At 41.2% G+C, this 19,708-nt stretch overlaps 1 protein-coding gene across 2 annotated transcripts; it reads right to left on the bottom strand.

The window, feature by feature from the left end:
• Positions 1–667: 667 nt before the first annotated feature.
• Positions 668–17,360, bottom strand: zgc:100829 (uncharacterized protein LOC445149 homolog). 2 transcript variants are annotated; one of them, XM_067608046.1, is made up of 8 exons: positions 17,208–17,360; positions 15,902–16,501; positions 12,628–12,772; positions 12,391–12,493; positions 11,378–11,416; positions 11,239–11,280; positions 9,552–9,843; positions 668–1,923 (listed from the first exon to the last, which is right to left on the bottom strand). In XM_067608046.1, the coding sequence occupies exons 2-8, from the start codon at positions 16,086–16,088 to the stop codon at positions 1,703–1,705; spliced, it is 1,029 nt and encodes a 342-aa protein (XP_067464147.1). In that variant the 5' UTR covers positions 16,089–16,501; positions 17,208–17,360; the 3' UTR covers positions 668–1,702. The 2 variants fall into 2 exon arrangements, with proteins under 2 accessions (XP_067464147.1, XP_067464146.1); XM_067608045.1 differs by having other exon boundaries at positions 11,378–11,419.
• Positions 17,361–19,708: the final 2,348 nt, after the last annotated feature.

Here is a 19,708-nt window from a genome sequence, read left to right on the forward strand (position 1 = left end):
CATCTGACATCTTATACAATGTTGGGAGTGCTGCTTTTATTCACCCCCAGTGAGAAGATTTGTTACAGTGCAGATTTTCTACACATTAGCCCGCTGCCAAACATTAGCTGAGGTAACCACAATCTGCAATGGAAATTGCAGACACAGAAGTGGAAATATAGCTCACAATTTTAGCACTGGCGAACATTTTAAATTTCATTTGCAAGCTTGGGGAGAATCTTACTGGAAATTAAGCAAGAAATGTGTGAGCACAGTTATAAGTGTGGGGGTGGATGTGTAGCTGTGCTGAAATTAAAATTAAAATTTTACACTGGCCCTGAAGAAGCATGCAAGTCTATTTGCTGAGGCTGGAAATTTTAAAAATTACTTATACTCTCAGTGAAGTAGCTGAAAACTGTGTAACATGTTGGCCTTGTGGGTTGTATTCTGCTAATCACAGTTTCCCATTTCATAGAGTATATATGTGCAATTGTGAAGAGTAGTTGAAAGAATTAGAATTAGATGCATTAGATATTTGCCTCTAAAATGTTTGACACGACAAGACACGAAAAAGAAATAAGATGTTTAATTTCAGTTTGGAATTATAAAGAATGGATATTAGAGACACATAAACAGAAAGTCACAGATAATTAGAGAGAACGATAATCCATAAAAACTACACAAAAAATGGATTTTTAGACACCAATTTTATTGTTTCTTTGATTGCACAATAGAAGCTTGACATCAAAGACACTAGATGTCTCTCAGTTTTACATGTGAGCATTGTAATAGTGTTAAATATCCCATTACAAAACATCTTTCTCCCCATAGAAAATGTAAAAAAAAAAAAAAAACACAACATACAACCACACATCTGTAAATTAGTATTGAGAAAACAGAGAGGATTAACACAGAACTGAGCTGGATTATTTGGTGGTGACTGTCAAACTTCCCAGGATTTGATCCACTGGGAGAGACAGACGAGGCATTTGGCACTGTCACTGGTCCACAACAGGTCGCAATGAGGCTACTGCCAGGTGGCAGAGGGAGACATACATCGCATTGTGACAAATAAACAACCCACACTATTCCCAGAGAGGAGACAGCAAGATGAAGGAGGACCCTATAGTACCTTATTTCACCCGTTCTGCCTATCCATGCCCATTCTTTTGTTCAAAAAGACAAAAATTAAAAGAAAGAACACTGAACCATGTGTGTGTCTGCACATGAGCTAATGCAAACGGTCTCATAAGCGATGAAAATAATGCTAATGGAGAGTAAACAATATACTGTGTAAAGTCTTTGTGTGTGAGGATGAGAGTGTATTTTTCCACATGTTGCGCAAAGTGGAAAGCATCAACAGCGAGTGAATACATGTGATAGTCATCAATTCCCTGGCAAGTAGATAAAAGGTAGAATGAATGTAAGTTATACAAAAAGAAAATTCAATCACTTTGGAATTACTTTCCCACAAAGATTGTTTACAGTACTGCAGCATCCAACAGTAAAAGAAAACCATTACATTCAAGCATTTCCATCGCTGTGCCTTGGGAGTGATAGCAACATTGTGAGCATTTGTGAGAGCCACCTTTGGAGTTCTCTATCCCATTAGCCCACTGGCTGAGGCTCCACATTTGTGTGTCCGACATTGTCCAGTGTGGCTTTATCTGAATCACGGGGATGCGTGAAGCTGGGTGGGCGTCCGTGCATCAGCGTGCGTAGATTACCTGACAGAAGGTGTGGTCGTTAGACGCAAGTGGTTGGGCTTGGAGGGGAGAGGAGGCTTGATGCTGCGGGAGGGGGTCTGTGTGGTTGTAGAGCTTTCAGCGCTGAAGGTTTTCATCAGCTGAGCCACCCGGCCACGCCCTGCGCAGGTTGGTGCGCTCCCCGATGACCCAGCATCCTCTGAGGCAGCCCTTCGAGACGCCTCTGATGCGCCAATATCTGTAAAAAAAAAAGAGATGGTGGTGCTTTAACATATGGATAACAACCTGCCTGCCATATCCAGAGGCGTCATTAATTTAGATTTTTTTATTTTTATATTTTTATTTTTGAAAGACAAATCTTTAAATTTGCAGTGTTGGAGTGAACATTTCAAAATTGAGTGAGAATTGGATAATAAATAAACAAAATTCCAGATTTAAAAATACTATTTGCAGCATATTTATTGCCTAATAAATATTTTTGTATTTGTAACTTTGTTGCTATTGATGTTCATTATTTGCACTTGTAGTTTAATTGATTTAGGTTGTACACTCTGTATCTGCCATAAACTGTATTACAATCTTAAAATTAACTTTATTCTTCATTGTCTTAGAGGGATTTTGGTACATATCACCAGCTCATTTGCATTTTCTCTCAACTTTTCTCTTCACTGTATCATAAGACTATTTTCTAGGCTGTGCCCGTCACAAGGGGACTTTGTTTATTGTAAACCACAGTGGCCAGTGTCTTATTGCAGCAGGAAACACAACACCCCTTGGGAGCATGACGACCAAAAAACCCAGGTAAAAATCAGTTTACACTGATATTTTTTGGTGAAAACTGGTAAAAACACAATCACCAAGAGTTACACATGCGACACGTACTGTACACTGTTGTTGTTAAAGCAGGAATCCAGCCTTCCTGCAATACTCGATCATTTCCCTTCTCCAAATAGCGTGCCTACATCTTTCTTCACCCCTCTCTACCTTTTTATTCTTCTTTTCACTCGCTTCCCTTTATCCCACTCTGACTGAGCAGAGGTCATCCTCAGTGGAAGTAGGGACACAGCTGGGTGTAGTTGGTGTGTGTGTGTGTGTGCTTGCTGAGGTACTGTGTTTGGAAGAGGGTGTAATTGAGGGAGGAATGGAGGGAACAGGAGTAACGGAGGGGAGGGAGGGCCACAGGGACGGCAATGGAGAGCAGACAGACGCTGCTCAGACACCAGAAGGCTTGAGGAGCCACATATTTTTAGCGTCATCCCGGGGGACAGAGATATGTGAGAGCGCCCGCGTGCACGTCTATAGCCGCACACAAGCTCACACACGCACACACACACAAAATAAAGTGAAAACATGCACAAGCGCACACACAGTTTCTAACAGTTGAATTTCAAAAGACACACACACGTTCTCACGTTACGTTCGGGGCGTGTGCATGCTTGCATGCTCATACACACACACACACACACACACACACACACACACACACACAAACACAAACATGCACCCTCACACAGCCCTGCTGCTCACGGATTCAGTCACGCATGCAACCATCTCTGACTAACACCACAGCATAGCACAGTCACAGTCACACACACACACACACATACGCGCGCACACACACACACACAGGTGGGGTGCAGCCAAAACCACACAAGCACTCCTGGGGCCAGGAAACCTTTAAAGCTCTTGATGTCTTGCAGGCATGAAAGAGAGAGACCTAAAGTAGCCTTTAAGGTTGTGTTATTGTTTATTGTTGTTTACTCTCCTTTCCATCCTCGTCCTCACACTCTCTCTCAACCCTCTTGCTGTGGCTCTGACACCTCCCTCCACCTTCCTCTTCATCTTCCTCTCCCCCTGACTTGCCCTGTCTTCCCCTGCCCCCTGACCCGCAGTTCCTGTGTTAATGTCCTCTCGCCGCGCTGCGTGGGCTTGCCTCTGATTGTCTCGTTGTGTTGTGTGGTCACCACGGAAACCTTGGATAGGCTCCAGCAATTGAGGCTGACACACATTCAGGCACGCACCGTGCACACACACAGATACGCACACACAGGCACATACACACTCACGGTCAGAGTGTGTTTTTTGAGCTCAGAGCCTTGGTGCAGGTCTGAGTGGAATGCTTAATAGAGAGACAGAGAGATAGAAAGAGAAGGAAAGAGAAAATTTGTGCTATGGACATGGATGGTGGTAAAGAAATTCTGAAAAAAATATATGCTGTATGTCTTCTGAGAGAATTTCTCTATACCTTACCACAAGTAACCTGATTAAAATGTCTTAACACACCCCAAAAAAAATGCTAAAACCCCACATCCTTCTGCCTGAAACTCTCCTCAGCAGCTGCACTCTTAGCCCCGTCAGCAGAAACGGTCATTACATCTACCTGTGAAAACACCTATTAAAATGAAAGAGAATATCTGCATTAAATCACTCGTCAAGATTGATTAATCTCCCATTCGAGCTTTCGGACGCCACTCCTCACATCTCAGTCCAGCTCGTAAATGTACAGGGAAGACAAAGAGGAGGGGGCGGGAAGCAGTGTCACTGACCAGGCTAGCACAAAAATTAAAGACCAATCTATCTCTTTAAAGACCTCCTCGTCTCTAGCAGAAAGAAAAGGGGGGGTCTGGGTGGGGAGGTGGGGGGGGGGGGCAGAAGTGGGGCAGAGGGCAGAATTCCCGAGCAGCACGTCTGTGGACTGAAGGGCAGGGAGGATAGGAGGTGTGTGTGTGTGTGTGTGTGTGTGCATGTGTGTGTGTGTGTGTGGAGGCATTGGGGGGGGGCCTCCTGTGTGGGGGCTGGGGCCCCTGTCACTTATCAGCTCTGGCTGAGCGTCGCCCAGGGCTAGAGTCGGGAAGCAGCACTGGAATGTGTGTCCTTCCCTCTGAAGGTGAAGAGAGAGGAGAGGAAAGCCGACCGACAGACAGAGAAGGGTTTATAAACATGAACACACACAAACACACACACACTATATGAAGAAACGCTAGCTGCTGGAGACCGATACACTTTCATGCACATATGCTCAAATCGTACAACACATGCTAACATATTTCTGCACATTTAAGTTCAGTTCTAGACTCACTTTTTCACTGACTCTATACACTCCCCCTATTATCTGAAATATCGTCTATAATGTTCACTTTCATTTTTATGCCGATGACACTCAACTTTAACGTAGCAACCGTGGTGTCAGTTTATTGATCAGTAAGTCTTAACATTTTTTTGTTTTTACTGATTTTCATTGAAAAATACCTAGATTTTTTGAGAAGGAGTTGGTTTAAACTAATTTTCACCCAGATTTTATATCCCTTTGTTCCCAGAAGTTATGTCTCCTGTTTCCTTCATAAAATGCTTCAGGAAATAGAAACTGAAGACAGAAAAAGTGAGAAAGAGGGACTCATATTTAGCAGATCATTTTCATTATTTAAGTAAATAACTGTTATAGAACTTTAGATCCTACATTCTGACAATATCCAATCAAACTTGATATTTTCAATTTGGTTCTAGAGTTTATCCTGTCTTTGCTAGTTTAACAAAAGCATTTTGTTGTACAATCTCAAATGCAACTTCTTAAATTCTCCAGTGCTGTACTCAGGAGTTCACAACAGGTGTAGTCTCCAATGGCTAAATGCACCACAGCAGATTATTCAGTTCATCTTCCACAATTGTTGCGTGGGCCACAGTCCCTGCTCACAGGATGCAGGAATCCTTGTCATTACCGACATTCAAAAGAAAACAGCTGAGGCATGAGCTTTAGTCGGCCTCCTCCTCCCCTTGGAACAAGCTTCCTGCCATTGTCAAGGACATACACTCTGTCAGTAGTTTCTGTCCAGAGTCAAGACACATTTATTCAGCGCCGTGTCCAGCCCAACTCAACTCCCTCCACACCAGCTGTTCCTTTCCCTTTCCGTTCCTCTTCCCTCTTCGTCTGTTATTCACTGCCCTGGCATTGCCCACTGATCTCATATCCAGCCGCTAATGTGAACACAGGCACACACACACACACACACACATACACGCCCTTGCTAGTCAGATTTCTTACAATGATATCTTTATGTTATTTTATCGTCTTCTGTTTTCAGTTATTTGTGTTCTTTGTTTAAAGAAATGTTGTTTTTGGCAAATCCAATTCATAAATCACCATAAAAACTCTGAGTTCACTGTTCATGCGTCAACATTCTTTCACAACAGTGTTAGAGCATAAATTCCCTTAAAGGACCAGTGTGTAAGATTTCGTGGCATCAACTGGTGAGGTTGTAGATTGCAACCAACTGAATACCCCCCCCCCCCCCCTCCCCCCCAAGCGTGTAGGAGAACGTACAGTGGCTGCGAAACTCACGACGAAACTCAAAACACAAAAGGTCATCTCTAGAGCCAGTGTACTGTATAAACATGGCGGCCTCCGTGGAAGAGGACCCACTCCCCATGTAGTTGTAAAGGGCTCATTCTAAAGTAATGAAAACACAATGATACCTATTTTCAGGTGATTATACACTAATTAAAACACTCTAATGAATATTATATTCAATTTCTGCCAAGTCCATTCCACTAAATGCCACTAAATTTTACACACTGCACCTTTAAAACATGATTCAATTATGATATTCTATGCTCAGTCCGGTCTCGTTCAATCAATATCTGCGAACATGGTTTCATAAATATTTCCAGCATTTGTCTCTTGATGACACTGTTAAGAGTTTGTTAGCTCTCTTGTGTATGGCTTTTGAACAGATTTGCCAAAATCCAGAATGAACTGCCAGGAATGTTCAGCCTGAACCACAGACTGGAGAGAGAGAGAGAGACAGAGAGAGAGAGAGAGAGAGAGAGAGAGAGAGAGAGAGAGAGAGAGAGAGAACTTAAATAGTTTTAGGATTGATTTTTTTTTTACCCATTCAACTGTCTTTAACAAGTGCTATAAGACGCAGGCAAGACAATACATGGATATTCAGCCTTGAGGAATTGTCTGTCACTGTGCCATCATTTTGAAACACTATGGTGTTTTTTGGTAAGTAAATAATTTAAATAGAAAAAAATCAATCGGATAATGTTAGGCTGACAATTCTGCACAGATTTTAAATTACACTTGTTAATTTTTGTGTTGTATGTTTCATTGTGTGTGTGTCTGGGTATACCCCGGTTTTTTTTATTTTTAGAGTTATGCTATTCATCTGTCCCCCAAAATGTTAAAATACTGGAATGGCAATCTTACTTATGTGTGATTTTAAGCTTCTCTGTTATTTCCAAGAAAACTCACATACAAATTCTCAGAACGAGTTAACTTTGAGGAAATGTTGCAGCGTGTTTGCAGTGTGAATGTGATGTAGGATGAGAATTTTTCCAGCAGAGGGACCTTATGGAGATGATGTTTTCTGTTCAAATGGACTTTTTTTCTCTACAGTATCATTGTTTTCCACTGGATGGTGCTAACTTCACCCTTTCACTGAATATTTTTTCTTCATAACTGGGTCACTGTATAGTGAATGAGTGTTTAGTCAATTCATGAAATTGGATGATGAATTCAGACAGGAAGTCTGGGAATCACAGTGATAATGCAAAGAAGTAATCAGCACAACAAGATATCTGCTAATGAGAAAAATCTTAAAGACCGAAGAAAATCCCTTCTATATTATCTTCACAATGAAACAAAAATACTGATGTAGCATCACACTGGTTTGTGAAAACTGAATGAAATGTGAGTTTAAATGTAGCTCTTGTAAGGGATGCAGTTAATTGGCTACATTTGCCACCATTCTCCCCTTATGCCTTTTTTCATTACAGAGTGACCCGTTCTTGGTTTAATAACAGGCAACACTGTGTTAGGGCAACAAAAACTCCAATATAAATCAAATGGTTCAAAGGGCTTAAACTGATTATATTATATATTATAGTATTATATAGTGTGTACAATCCATCAAACCATATATTTTACTCAAAGAAGTAGTGTTACAGTACATCAGTCACTATAAATGCTACATACAGGTTGATCCATTACAACTTTCTTCACCAACTCTATTTCACACCACAGAGACTGCATGAATACAAACCTGTGGTAACAAGTATGTGTTTTAGATGTGGGCTTGTTTTTGCATTGCAACTGGTCATGCACGAAAATCATGATATCATCATGACATCATGACAAAACTTACAGGATTGACCTTCCCATCAAGTTTCGCAAATTTGCTTACTGGGGAATCTTACAACCATTAGTACACATTTAAGGAACTTAAAAAAAAAAAAAGCTTTTAGAAATAGCTTTATACTTTGCTAGGAAGTGTATAGCAATGACATGGAAGTCAGATTCCCATTTCCTCATAGATCGATGGATTTTGGAAATGAACAGCTGCATTCTACTTAAAAAGATCAAATATACAATCAAATATACACTACATTCTCTGAAGATTTGGCAGTCCTATTTGACCTATATGGACACTTTGCCAATGTCTGTATCAGATTTGATATACAAATATTATCATAAATGATACATTAATTGTCTATGAATAAGTCTTATCTATTCATTTAATTTTTATTTATTTCCTCCTTTCTTTCTTTTTTAATTTTAATTGACTACTATGTACTCTTTTTGAGTAATGTTCTTTTTCAGTTTGTATGTGGGTGGGACAGGGAGGAGCTTTGGAGCCATGTTTGTGTGTGTTTGTTTTTATACTTTTTATATATCGTTGGATCTAAAACTTGAAAATAAAATATTGCAAAAAATGAAGCAGTGTTATCAAAACATTTGATTTCTGTAAAAGTATCTGATAATAAACTAACTATTTAATAAAGAATGCATTCAGGGATATGTTATACTATGGATTTGGAATCAGGTGCATGCCAGTTATATCAAGTAACTGAACAGCACAGAAAATTTGAAGATTTTAATTGAGTTAAATATTACCATTCACTAAAAAAGATGACTGCTGGAGACTAAGTATTTTTGGGGGTTTCCTAGGAGATAATATAATATTGCTCTTTAAGACCACTGCTCCTTCTTATGTCAGTATGTTCTGTATCATCACACTTGACAGGCAGCTCTAGCGTGCTTATTAAACATTTCACTGCTAACATGCACCCATGACAATGGAGGAGCTACCGAACGAGCAGGTGTGCGGGGGCGATGTAGTACCACGACACAAATCCTAGTCATATAAGCTTTTTTTCCCCTCTAGGCTGGCCTCTTTTTACTCTGCCAGTCCATAAAGATTCCAGCGGGCTGAGGCACTATTTGGCAAGCACATTAGGTTGGGGAAATAAATCCTACTTTCTAGCTGCAGCACTGAGAAACCTATCTAGTATGAACTTTGTTCAGACTGCTTCTGCGCAGCTCTTCACAGCCATTATTGCTCTCTGAGAAGAAGCAGTGGAAAAGGGTTCTCTTGTTGGCTCAGCGGCCTGTGGTGACTGTCATGTAAGCTAGTTTTGAGCCCAATTTTCTCCATATTTCTTCACTATGAAACATCTAATAGGAAATGTAATAAAACTATACTATAACAAAAGAAAGAAAAGGATATCCAAGATCCTATTTCAGGGATGTTTTTTAATGACTTGTGGTCAGTCTTTGTGTTTCATCCCCAATGACATCAGCCATTGTCATTACTGTAGTTTGTGTGTCTCTCTTAATTAGCCAGCAAGCACAGACTGTCAAAACTGAAAAATGATTAGACCATTTAAGGGACATAGAAGAAAACTTTATTGCTGTTCATTTCTTTCTATGTAAGATGGCAGATGTTTTATGATTTAATTGATTTAACTGAGTCATCTTAACAACCTGAATACTTTTTAGATTATATTTGTTGATAAGAGTTAAGGATGTTAGGACATCCTATATATGAAGAGGTTTATACCCTTACCCATGATGCTTTGCTCACTCACCTTTCACACCCTGTGATTGCTGGGGCTTCTGAGGTTCCTGTAAGTGCACGCCACCTTTGGCAGTTGATGTTGTTCCCGAGTCTATTTTGACCGTGCTGCTGGGGGAAGGGTATGGCATGGCAGCGGCCTGCTTCAGATTTGCGAAGCCGGGTCTCGTGTTGACAGAACCTGGTGCCGCATTTGCAGAAGCTGGTCTCACGTTGACAGGACTAGTTCTCATGGGAGGCCTGGAGCAGATGGAGGGCTGGGGAACTGACTTCTCCTCAGTCGAGCTGGCTGACTTCAACTCGGGCTGCGGAGGCAAGAGTGACAAAAGATGACAGAAGAGTGCAATCAGTGTTGACAGCTAATTCACATACAGTGGAATTACTGTCATGTTTGATTAAATCATTGGATAAATGATACGCCAAATTACAGTTCTCCAATGACTACGCTATGCCATAATGAAACACGCAGAACTATGACCACTGATTAAGAGTTTAAGGATGTGTGGAGAGAAAATTATAAGGTGACTTGGAAATCAAGCTGCCTCGCTAATCTTCTTTCCTGATCTTACGCCTTCTTAATCAACAATCTCACTCTCTCCCTCTCTCTCAGACTGACTCCTTCCCTCTCTAAATCAGCTGGAGAAAACTTGCAGCAGAGCCAGCAACAGTCACTGCTACATCTGCAGTACCAAACCAGCCTCTTCCTGTTTCCAGGAACAAATCAAGACAAGACATTCAACAATAAAATGAACGTTGTAAGAAGAGGCTTAGGCTGTGAATTCTTGGCCGTCAGATCCGGCCAAACCTACTAAGGTGTGGATGTTCATTGCCACATCAGCATGGGCTGGCCAGAGATGTGTTGGGGCCTGTAATATAGTCTAGTGTAGACATAAGAAGTGAGGGAGAGACATTTCCTTCTGTGGCAAAGAGGAGGGAAAAACTGAGAACAGAGGAGAGCTCACGCGCCCAAACCTCAGGAGACTATCCCACAATCCCATCCATCTGCGACTGACGCATTCTCTATCTCTGGCGTTTTAATTCCCTGATCAAGTTCATCAACCATCTGTTCTAGGGCAGTCCAGAAATCCTGCCTTGCCTCTGTGATTCAGCTGTTCTCGCAGTGTGTGTCACCTGCACGCACACACACTTACACACACACACACACGCACATACACACATTTGCATGCACATAAACACAGAAAGGAAAAAGAAAGTGAGGGAGATGGTGAGCACACTCCCCAGACTACTCAAGGCTGGGGCGATGATGGAGCCAGTTGGAGGACAGTTCAGTTCAGCTGTTCCCCAGAGAGAGCTATGAGGGGTGCGGCAGCTCAGACGAGCTGGATCACAGAGAGGGAGAATGCTGGGAGAAAGATGATCTGCAGAAAGGCTGAGAGTGAGGGGACAGCTGGCCTAACCACCATTTCCTGTTACTCACAGAGGGTGGGACTGCCATGAAAAGACACATAGCTACTCTAAAGCCACATTTTAAAGATCTAAAGCTATACTTGCTGAGATATACGAGGCTGGGATTTAAATTGTATTGTTCAGAGCAGACGACACAAGGAAATAACCTGTTCTATGCTTTATAAACTACCTAAAATGTATAGTAAAAGCAGTAAAATATTTTTAAATTCTCAAACTGAAATGCAGAAACACAGAAAAAAAAATCTTCAACAGTTTCTTCAATTCACAAATACCTTCTCTGCTGCTGGAGGTGATGAATGCTCACTCACTGACACCTGTGGGTTTAACAAAGACATTACATGAGTGTTACAGGCCATGATGCAACCCGCGCACAGAGCTCAATTATTGTTGCAAGCAGTTTCTCCAACTCACCGGCAGAGGGAGTAATGTGCTCGTCTCCTCACATTTGCCCTGCTGGGAGACAGAGTGCCATGTTAGAGGATACCAGAGGTGACACGTCATCCTCTCTAACTTTGAGTCAGTTCAGTACTTGGAATGAGCAGGGGGAAAAAAGGGTTTAAGAGTTGGTTAAGAGTTCAAAAAGATGTTAAAGAATATTACAAATTATAAAAATGAACTAAATATTTGGGTGTATGGTGATGTGACTGCAGTGAATGGCTGGGATGCTCGTATTTCCACTGAGCAGCATGCAGTTTTAGCTCAGGGAGCAATCGTGGTCAGGCCAGATGAGACCGTCCACCCCGGCTCGCTCTGGTTCAGTGTGTGCAAGGTTGCCATGACTACGCAGCAAATCTCTTTTTAAGATAGCGTGAAATAGGAGGCACCCCCTCCCGCCTCCCCCCCCCCCTCCCACCTCCAACTCCAAAATCAACAGCTCCCACACTGCCAACTGCACACACCCAAAATATCACCCCCCTGGAAATCATCCACATTACGTGCTTATTTTGACACTGTATTAAATTAATAGTGATATATTTTAATGGGGAGGATTGATTTACACCAGTCTTGCTTAAAAAGCCTAAATCAAAGCTTAAATCTGCACTGCAGGTAAGAGAGGTGGAAATGAAGTGAGGGAAGTGTTAGATTAGAGGTGAAGTGTTGCACTGGGAGGATGAGAAAATGTGGATCAGTTAAAAAGCAAAGATTAAAAAAGAAGGGTCTGTATTTGGCCAGTGATTCTCAATCTCAACATTTCATATTAAGCGTTGAACACTTTAAACAAAGAAAGATTGTCTCTTTTTAGGTTGTCTAGTTGGATCAAATATTAGAGTGACTTAGAGACAACTCAATATTTGGAATGAAAGGAGCAGAAATTAGAGACACAACTCGTTGTTTTTCATCCTCAAAATCTTCTTCCGCTCAGAAATCACTATGTCAGACAAAATGATGTCATTTCTTAGGGCCACAGACAAACAGTTACACACCTTTAAATTCAGTGAGATTCCAGGTTGCGTTTTAGGTGGGAGGTTTTCTCTCTCAGTTCTGACAGGTTCTGTGGTTTTTCTGCTCTTCAAGATAGTTTGATGGCTGTAAAACATAATCAGGACATGTTATATCTCTCTCTGCTTTATAGCAGAATCAACTGATAGCCTTTGTGAACTACTAACATATTACATGTTGTCTGTCTACGCTGTCTGTTTTAAATCACAAAAGTGTATTACTATGTGTTGTTCTGAAGACTCGGTGCCTTCTTTTCTCCTAATCCTGAGCAGATGAATTTGGAGCTCAGCTCATCCACTTCCCCGATCACAATGACGGCCACATCCCCGTCCCGGCCGAGCAGCCAGCTCACATTCTTACTGTTGGCTGTGGGAAACACAGACACAAAAAAATTATGACTTAATCGGCTATTGAAAGTTTGAAGTTTGAAAGTGACTGTGAATTTAACAGATTCTTTACTAAAAACGGCTTAAGACATGAAAAGTGAAACCAAAAAAAAAAGGGGGATTTTTATGAGGGAAAACAACAAAATCACAGTTTATAGCAGGAAGTTATATAACGGTTCATTTTCAGTCACTGGCTCTGTTTACCAAAGTCTTACATATACTACTCTCTCTGAATATGTCAGTGTTTTGTTGCATGGTTATAATTTTGAAACAATCAGTTTGAGAAGTATTTTGATTCAGAACTCTGAGTGAGAATCAGTTCTTTAAAGCCATTTTGAAGTAAAACTGTCGACTAATCAGCAGTGGGTCTGATAAGCTCTGGCTGCTGTTTGGGTTCATAGAAAGGAGCGACAGCTGGTGAGGCCAGCACATAAAATGTATGAGACAAGACCTTCCTATAGAAGATATAAACACAGCTGACAGAGGAAAAATCCCGTCCTTCTGGCCTTGACACACAAATACACTTACGCACATGTGAGGACCTTCCATTGACTGCATTCATTCCCTAATCTGAACTAATCATGAAATTAAAACATCTCAGATAAATGAGATCAAGTGTTCATCACAGAGATAGACAGATGATTAAAAACTAAGTGCTCCCATTTAGTTTTTAATCATCTCCCTATCTCTGTGAGACTCACATACAAACACGGCCTTGTGACTGTGTTTGGGGAGCACAGAGAAGTCACTTTACAGAGATAAACCAGCTGACACAGGCTCACAGGGTGAAGGTTTGCTGGGTTGAAAACAGAATAACATACTTTCATAGTGAACTGGTTTTGCCAGCCTGCCCTGTGGATCGCATTCCAGCTGGGCATACCAGGATGACTACGAAAACACAGCAGTCAGAACATACCTTGATAAACAAGCTACCATTCCAAGCTGACAGCTACAACCACAACACCATTGTCAGGTGCAGGTGAGATTAATCCTGTCAGCTGACTAGGGGCATTTAGAAGACAGCGCATTGTATTTGCTGGCATTATGTCCCAGGTCTTACGCTAAATGATAGTGACTTGCAATGATGCACACTGCGTTGTCCCAATTAACAGAATAATGTTTCTGGAATTAGAGAAGATATTTTTCCTTCTGAAGAAGAAGATCAAGGTTACTAATCTGAGTTCAGTCACAGAAATACAACATGAAATTTGTTTTTCTGCGTCATGTGAATGTAACCGGTCTGCCTACAACATAAACACACGCACACAAACACGCCAGCATATAGTCATATAGTACGTAAATGCTAATTACCATTAAGTCAGCCTAAGCACAGCAAAAGTCCCATGATCAGAAAAGCCTAAAGGCCAAAAGTGTGCTTTAACCAGCAGCCGAGAGAGACAATCAGCTTCATTCTATGCATAAAAACAAACTAAGTACGTGTCTTCCCCCTCTCCCACAAGGCCATCCGGATAAAATCAAACTCTCTCTTTGTTTTTCAAACACATATGTTTCCTGCATACTTCCTGTTTTGCCCCCTGCTAATTGTTTGAAGGACTGAGTCTTGACTCACTTCCTATTTTACACCGAAAAACGAACTATCCGCCATTTCCTCTGCACTAGATGAGGAGCCTGTGCGGAGAAGAGTTGCGACCATGTGATCTCAGCCTGCAGTCTCCATCCAGCCTCCTAAGGACAGCTGCATTGGTCATTAAGAGATAGAAAGAGCACTGTTCTCTCACTCTGCACCACAGTTAATAGTGAGTGCTTTGTTATTAGCCAAGAAGAGACAGCTCACATTACTATGTCAATCAGAGTTAATGCACCAACTGCAATGTGCTGTTAATTGGCTTTCATAATCGAGAGGGTTTCGAGCAACAGCTGTATCCTTCCAAATCTCTGGTGTCTGTTTTGTCATCTGGGAGTCTTTCTTTGGAATATAAAAATAGAACAATTTGTTATGTCAGTGTCATTACACCACACATTTCTCACACTGGGACTTGCTACCAACAAAGAGAAAATGCAGACAGGCGAGATTCTGTAGTATGCGTCAAACCAGTTTCAGGACAGACTTATAGCCTCCTGAGTTTCTGGTTGTTATGTTTTGTTTGATTGCTGCATCTATACTGTTGATTTAAAATGTTGCTTTTGAACAGAAGCCAGTTCCTGATAAACCCATTTACAATACACATCGCCCGTGCATTTCCTGCTTGCAGGCATTTTTTTTCTTGTCATCTCTGCCTGTCACGCTGATGTTTTTATCTGCCATCATTCCCCATGAAACACACGTTCCACACATGAGTGACATCTCTGACCCAGTGAATATTCTTCTCTGTTGCTTTCAAGTCGCAGGCTTGACGGTGCATGGCATGACTGGGAACAAAATGATCTAAGTGAGAGCCTGAAAGCAAAACACGTGCGTGTGAACACATACACCACCATTATTCTACACGTTTGATGCCACTTATCGTACACTCAATTCAAGGTGGATATTATTCTGCCATGACATCTATTTTACTTTGCTTGTGTAAATGTTAACATCATCTCTGAGTGTGATGTTAACACTCTGCTGTAATTGTTTAGGACTTCGGATATAAACAGAACTTCATTTTAGTGAAGTATTGACGCTCTTTGTGCTTCATGCCGCGTATGAGCCTCGTCCTCTTCTAAGTCTCAATCTCTGTGACATCACAGACACATTAATGTGGAGCAGCTGGTGTTTGTTAGCCCAAGTTTGTATTTCAGGGCACTTTAAACTTGCCAAATGGACTTCAGGTAAATGCTGTGCCTGTTTTGGCAAACAGCTGCTCAGCTGATGGGGAACATGAGCTACAGCAGCTACATTATATCCAGCAGCAAAGGGTATCTGTCACAATCAATGCACACTTGCGTCTGCACGGCAACTATGCAAACATCTTAACTAAAAATTAAGAATGTCCTAAGAATGTCCTTAAAAGGGGGACAGAGAGTTCTCTGTCAAAAGCTTTGTTTGAAAGTTTGACAGTCAGTGTGCTTGAAAAACTTGAAGCTGCACCCTGTCACACAAGATAAACAGGAAGAGGAAAAGTTAACAAAAGTGAGTTGGCAGTGATGGGTTGGTGTGCATGGTTACCTTTTTTTGGCTTTGTTCGCTTGCACTCAGCATCCCCCCCTTCTCTGTCTAGTTTCTCCTCCCGCTCTTTCCAGCGTCGCACCTGCTCCTGGCGCATTTTCAGGAAGAGAGTCTTTTTCTGGTCCTCATTCAGAGCGTCCAGCACATCAGGATCGATGTACATGTCCTTAAGAATCTGCTGCAGCATGTTGGCGGCTGACGAGGTGGGTCAACTAAGTTCCACCTGGCCGAGCGGTCAGAGCGAGGAGGCGCTGTCCTTCTTCTTCTTCTTGAGGTGGACAGTGTGGGTTTATAGTCTCATGTCGTCAGAAGAGTTTAACAGCTTTACCCTCATGAACTCAATCAAGGCGCATGCTTATCCTCACACACAGTCTTGTACAAACCTGCTGCACAATCTCACTCATGCTAAAACACACATACATACACTCACTCACACACACACACACACACACACTCACTCACTCACTCACTCACTCACTCACACACACACACACACACACACACACACAGTCCTGTTTCCTTTCCCAGTTGTGCTGACAGTTTCCCCACCCTACTTAGATGTCAGTTTCCTTTGACTTTGGATGTCATCATTGGGACAATCTACAAGAAATAACACAGAGAACATTTGGAAGATTATGTTGTGCCATAAAGATCCAACTTTCTTTCTCAAAGCTGCAATGTCCTACATCTTTCTTGATCCCTTTGTCACATTCAATAACTTTTTTTCTAGAGGTCATTCCTTTGAAAATCTAATTTCAGTTGGTTATCTTGTCCCTCCCTTCACGAATACGGAAGAGGCCAAACCCGGTTTTTAAACTGACAGAAAGACTAACCCAGAATGGGAGGAGATTCTAAAGGAATGGGACTGTTTCTGTCATCAGTGCCCCCCTCTCCTTCCCCTCCCTACCACACATCCCTTCTCAAACCATGTTACACTCTCACCCAAACTCATACGAGATAACGGTTCCATTTTAACATTGTCAGTTTCTGCTTGTAAGAGGATAAAAAACGGGGTCATAGCCCAGGACAGCGTGAGTCACTTTCTCTAATAAGGGCACTGAAATGGAGTCCTCCAATCACAGTGGGTAGTTAAACAATGGCTACCACATATGCAGCACTTGGAGGGAAAGGAAGCTTGTCTCAGACTGAGAACTATCACACTGGTGGAACACAGAAGGTCTAGTAAACACATTGCGGGGTGCGAAGAAGGAAACCCAGGGAAAGGGGAAAAGTGAAGAGAGAAAGGAAGTGATATGAAACAAAAAGGCAGTTGTAAGAGAAGGGTAGAATTTGCTGAAGTACTCACAGTAGGATGCAGACAGCCGCTCCACAGCAGAGTATGCTAACTAAGCTGAGAGAGTCGGAGCGCCAGTGGGTCCTCCTCGTCTTTGTGTGTATGACTGGGCTGATGACATCACAGCATTCCATAATCTCTCCCCCTCTCCCTCCCTCTCTCTCTCTCTCTCTCTCTCAAACACACACACACACACACACACACACACAATTTAAAAAAAAAGGGGAAGAGAGTAATTCAGGAAGTTGACCTCACACATTAAAGAAGTTGTAAAAAAAAGAGCAGAAAACACCAAACCTAAAATTCAAAGCTCTTTTTCCATCCCTGCAAAACTGTTTCGCCAAGTAAATACATTAAACACACAGTATAACAATAAACTGTGCATGTAAAAACAAAGTTTTTTTATTTTTTACAGCACTAACTCTACATAACTAGATAGATATAGATAAATAGATATAACCTACAGTTGCCTTTTTTCTTCAGAAAACCCCCTCCTAAGTTATACTTAAGTTAATTATTAGTTATATATCAAATTATGAGAAAGCAGTTCATTAAATAAGTGTTTTACATCAACAAGGAATGTAAAAAGAAAGTTGTGGGGATTTTACAGCATTAACTTCCTAAATTAACAGACACAACCTTGTTGTTCCTCAAATGCACCTAAGTTTAGATATACTGTATATACTTAAATTAATTACTACCTCAATATCAAATTGTAAGAGAGTTATATATCTCCCATTACCTTGTCACAACTCAATTGATATATGTCACATTACTACACATACTGTAAAAATACACACCTTACTGTGTGTCCTTCCTTTAAAAGATTTTTTTAAAAATTTGAATGACAGATCCTGTCAGACTTTATATTTTAACCTATCGAGTAAAAGTTACAATAATTAAACATAGAGGTCTGAATATATGCATATGTTATGCAGAAGCTCAGGAAGCTCTGTTAAACTGCTCATGTGCCTTGTGGCATTTATCTAAGTAGCTGTTTACCCTGTCTGTTGTTGATTCAAAGGTTAATATCTCCTCTGAGACTCTTCCGAGTCTGAGTTTCTGAGTCTATTATTTATAGATAAAGAGCATCATCTAGTGGCGAAAACCAGAGAAGCCTGTTCTGAATTACGTCACCACAAAAACCACTGCTGAACTGCTTCAGAATATAGCACTAAATTACAAAGTTGACTGGAAATGGAGGCAACATTACGGTAAAAACCGCATTTCCAAACACATGCTGCCACCTCATGGCTCCGTAAAGCTCAGCAGCACCACACCACAAATAAACTGTCACGAACATGCTCGTACACAAAAGGTAAACTGTGTCAGGGCTTTGATAATGTTCAGTGCTGTCAGGGTGTGCTAGGTGTTGATGAACATGTTGCAGCAGCAATAAAATCCAACTTTGATCAAGAGGTCTTCTCAGAAGAGCATCTCACCAGACTAAACCTGTTAATCTTCCCTAGCAGCATTCCTGCAAGTAATTACTGCTATTGTGCTGCTAATTAGCCTGACTGACAAGCTATCATGATGGAAATTGTTTTTTTTTTTGTTGTTGTTGTTGTTTTTGATGTTTTTTTAAAAAAAAGTCTACACAGATTAAATTTTGCTGCCACAAAGCTGTTTCCCTAAATACAATACATCACCTGTTTGGTGCACTTGTGCTTTAAAAAGGTTTAGATTCTTGGATGAAGAGCAAAGTCAGTGCCTGAGTTGGCATCTGGGCTGGAGTCCATCTCAATTAAGCACATCCCCTTTCAGTTTCTCCACCCTTCTTCCTAGCCAGCAGGGGGGCTGAGAGACTCAGAGACCATAAACTTCAAGTCCAGTCCTACAAACGTGCTGGAGAAGTGCTTTTGAGCTTGTACAGACCCCGGAGAGTGAATGTTTGTAGTGAGGAGAGAAATGAACGTAAGTCATCCTTATATTGATGTTTTTCTTCTGGTAGGTGGTCGAGGAGAAGGTACACGACTGTTTAAAGTAACAAAAATCCTCTTCATTTTTAACGACCCTGGCCATGTCTCCCTGTGTCATAGCAACGTGACTTTGTTTCTAGAGGCAGAAACAACCGAGGCTGCTGGTGATGTGCTGAATAATAAATCCATGCCTTTTTTCAATATTTACAATAATTACCACCTTCTAAGTTAAACCCTTTGTTTTACCATGCATTGAATCTAACTTGTGACAAGAAATCCACCTAACTTATAAATAGAAAGTATTTAAACTAAAGTAACACATAAATATAGTAAAAATTTTGTGACCTGCTTACATTTGGAGGCAGGACACAGGTTTTCTTTGGCTTGTTTGTGTTTATCACTGTAGCAATACCACAATAACCAAACCTGTATAAAAAAAATATTATTTGCAAGCAGTTACAAAACTTAAAAAGATATGCAGGTTCTGTTGGGTTCTGATCAGTAAACTCTAATTTCTTTAGTGTTATATTAGCTGTAAAGCTCACAAAAGAGCAGCTATTTGAATACGAATGATCACAAATTGCATAGTCAGAA

Source organism: Thunnus thynnus, chromosome 13, assembly GCF_963924715.1.
Source record: "Thunnus thynnus chromosome 13, fThuThy2.1, whole genome shotgun sequence".
Classification (NCBI taxonomy): domain Eukaryota; kingdom Metazoa; phylum Chordata; class Actinopteri; order Scombriformes; family Scombridae; genus Thunnus; species Thunnus thynnus.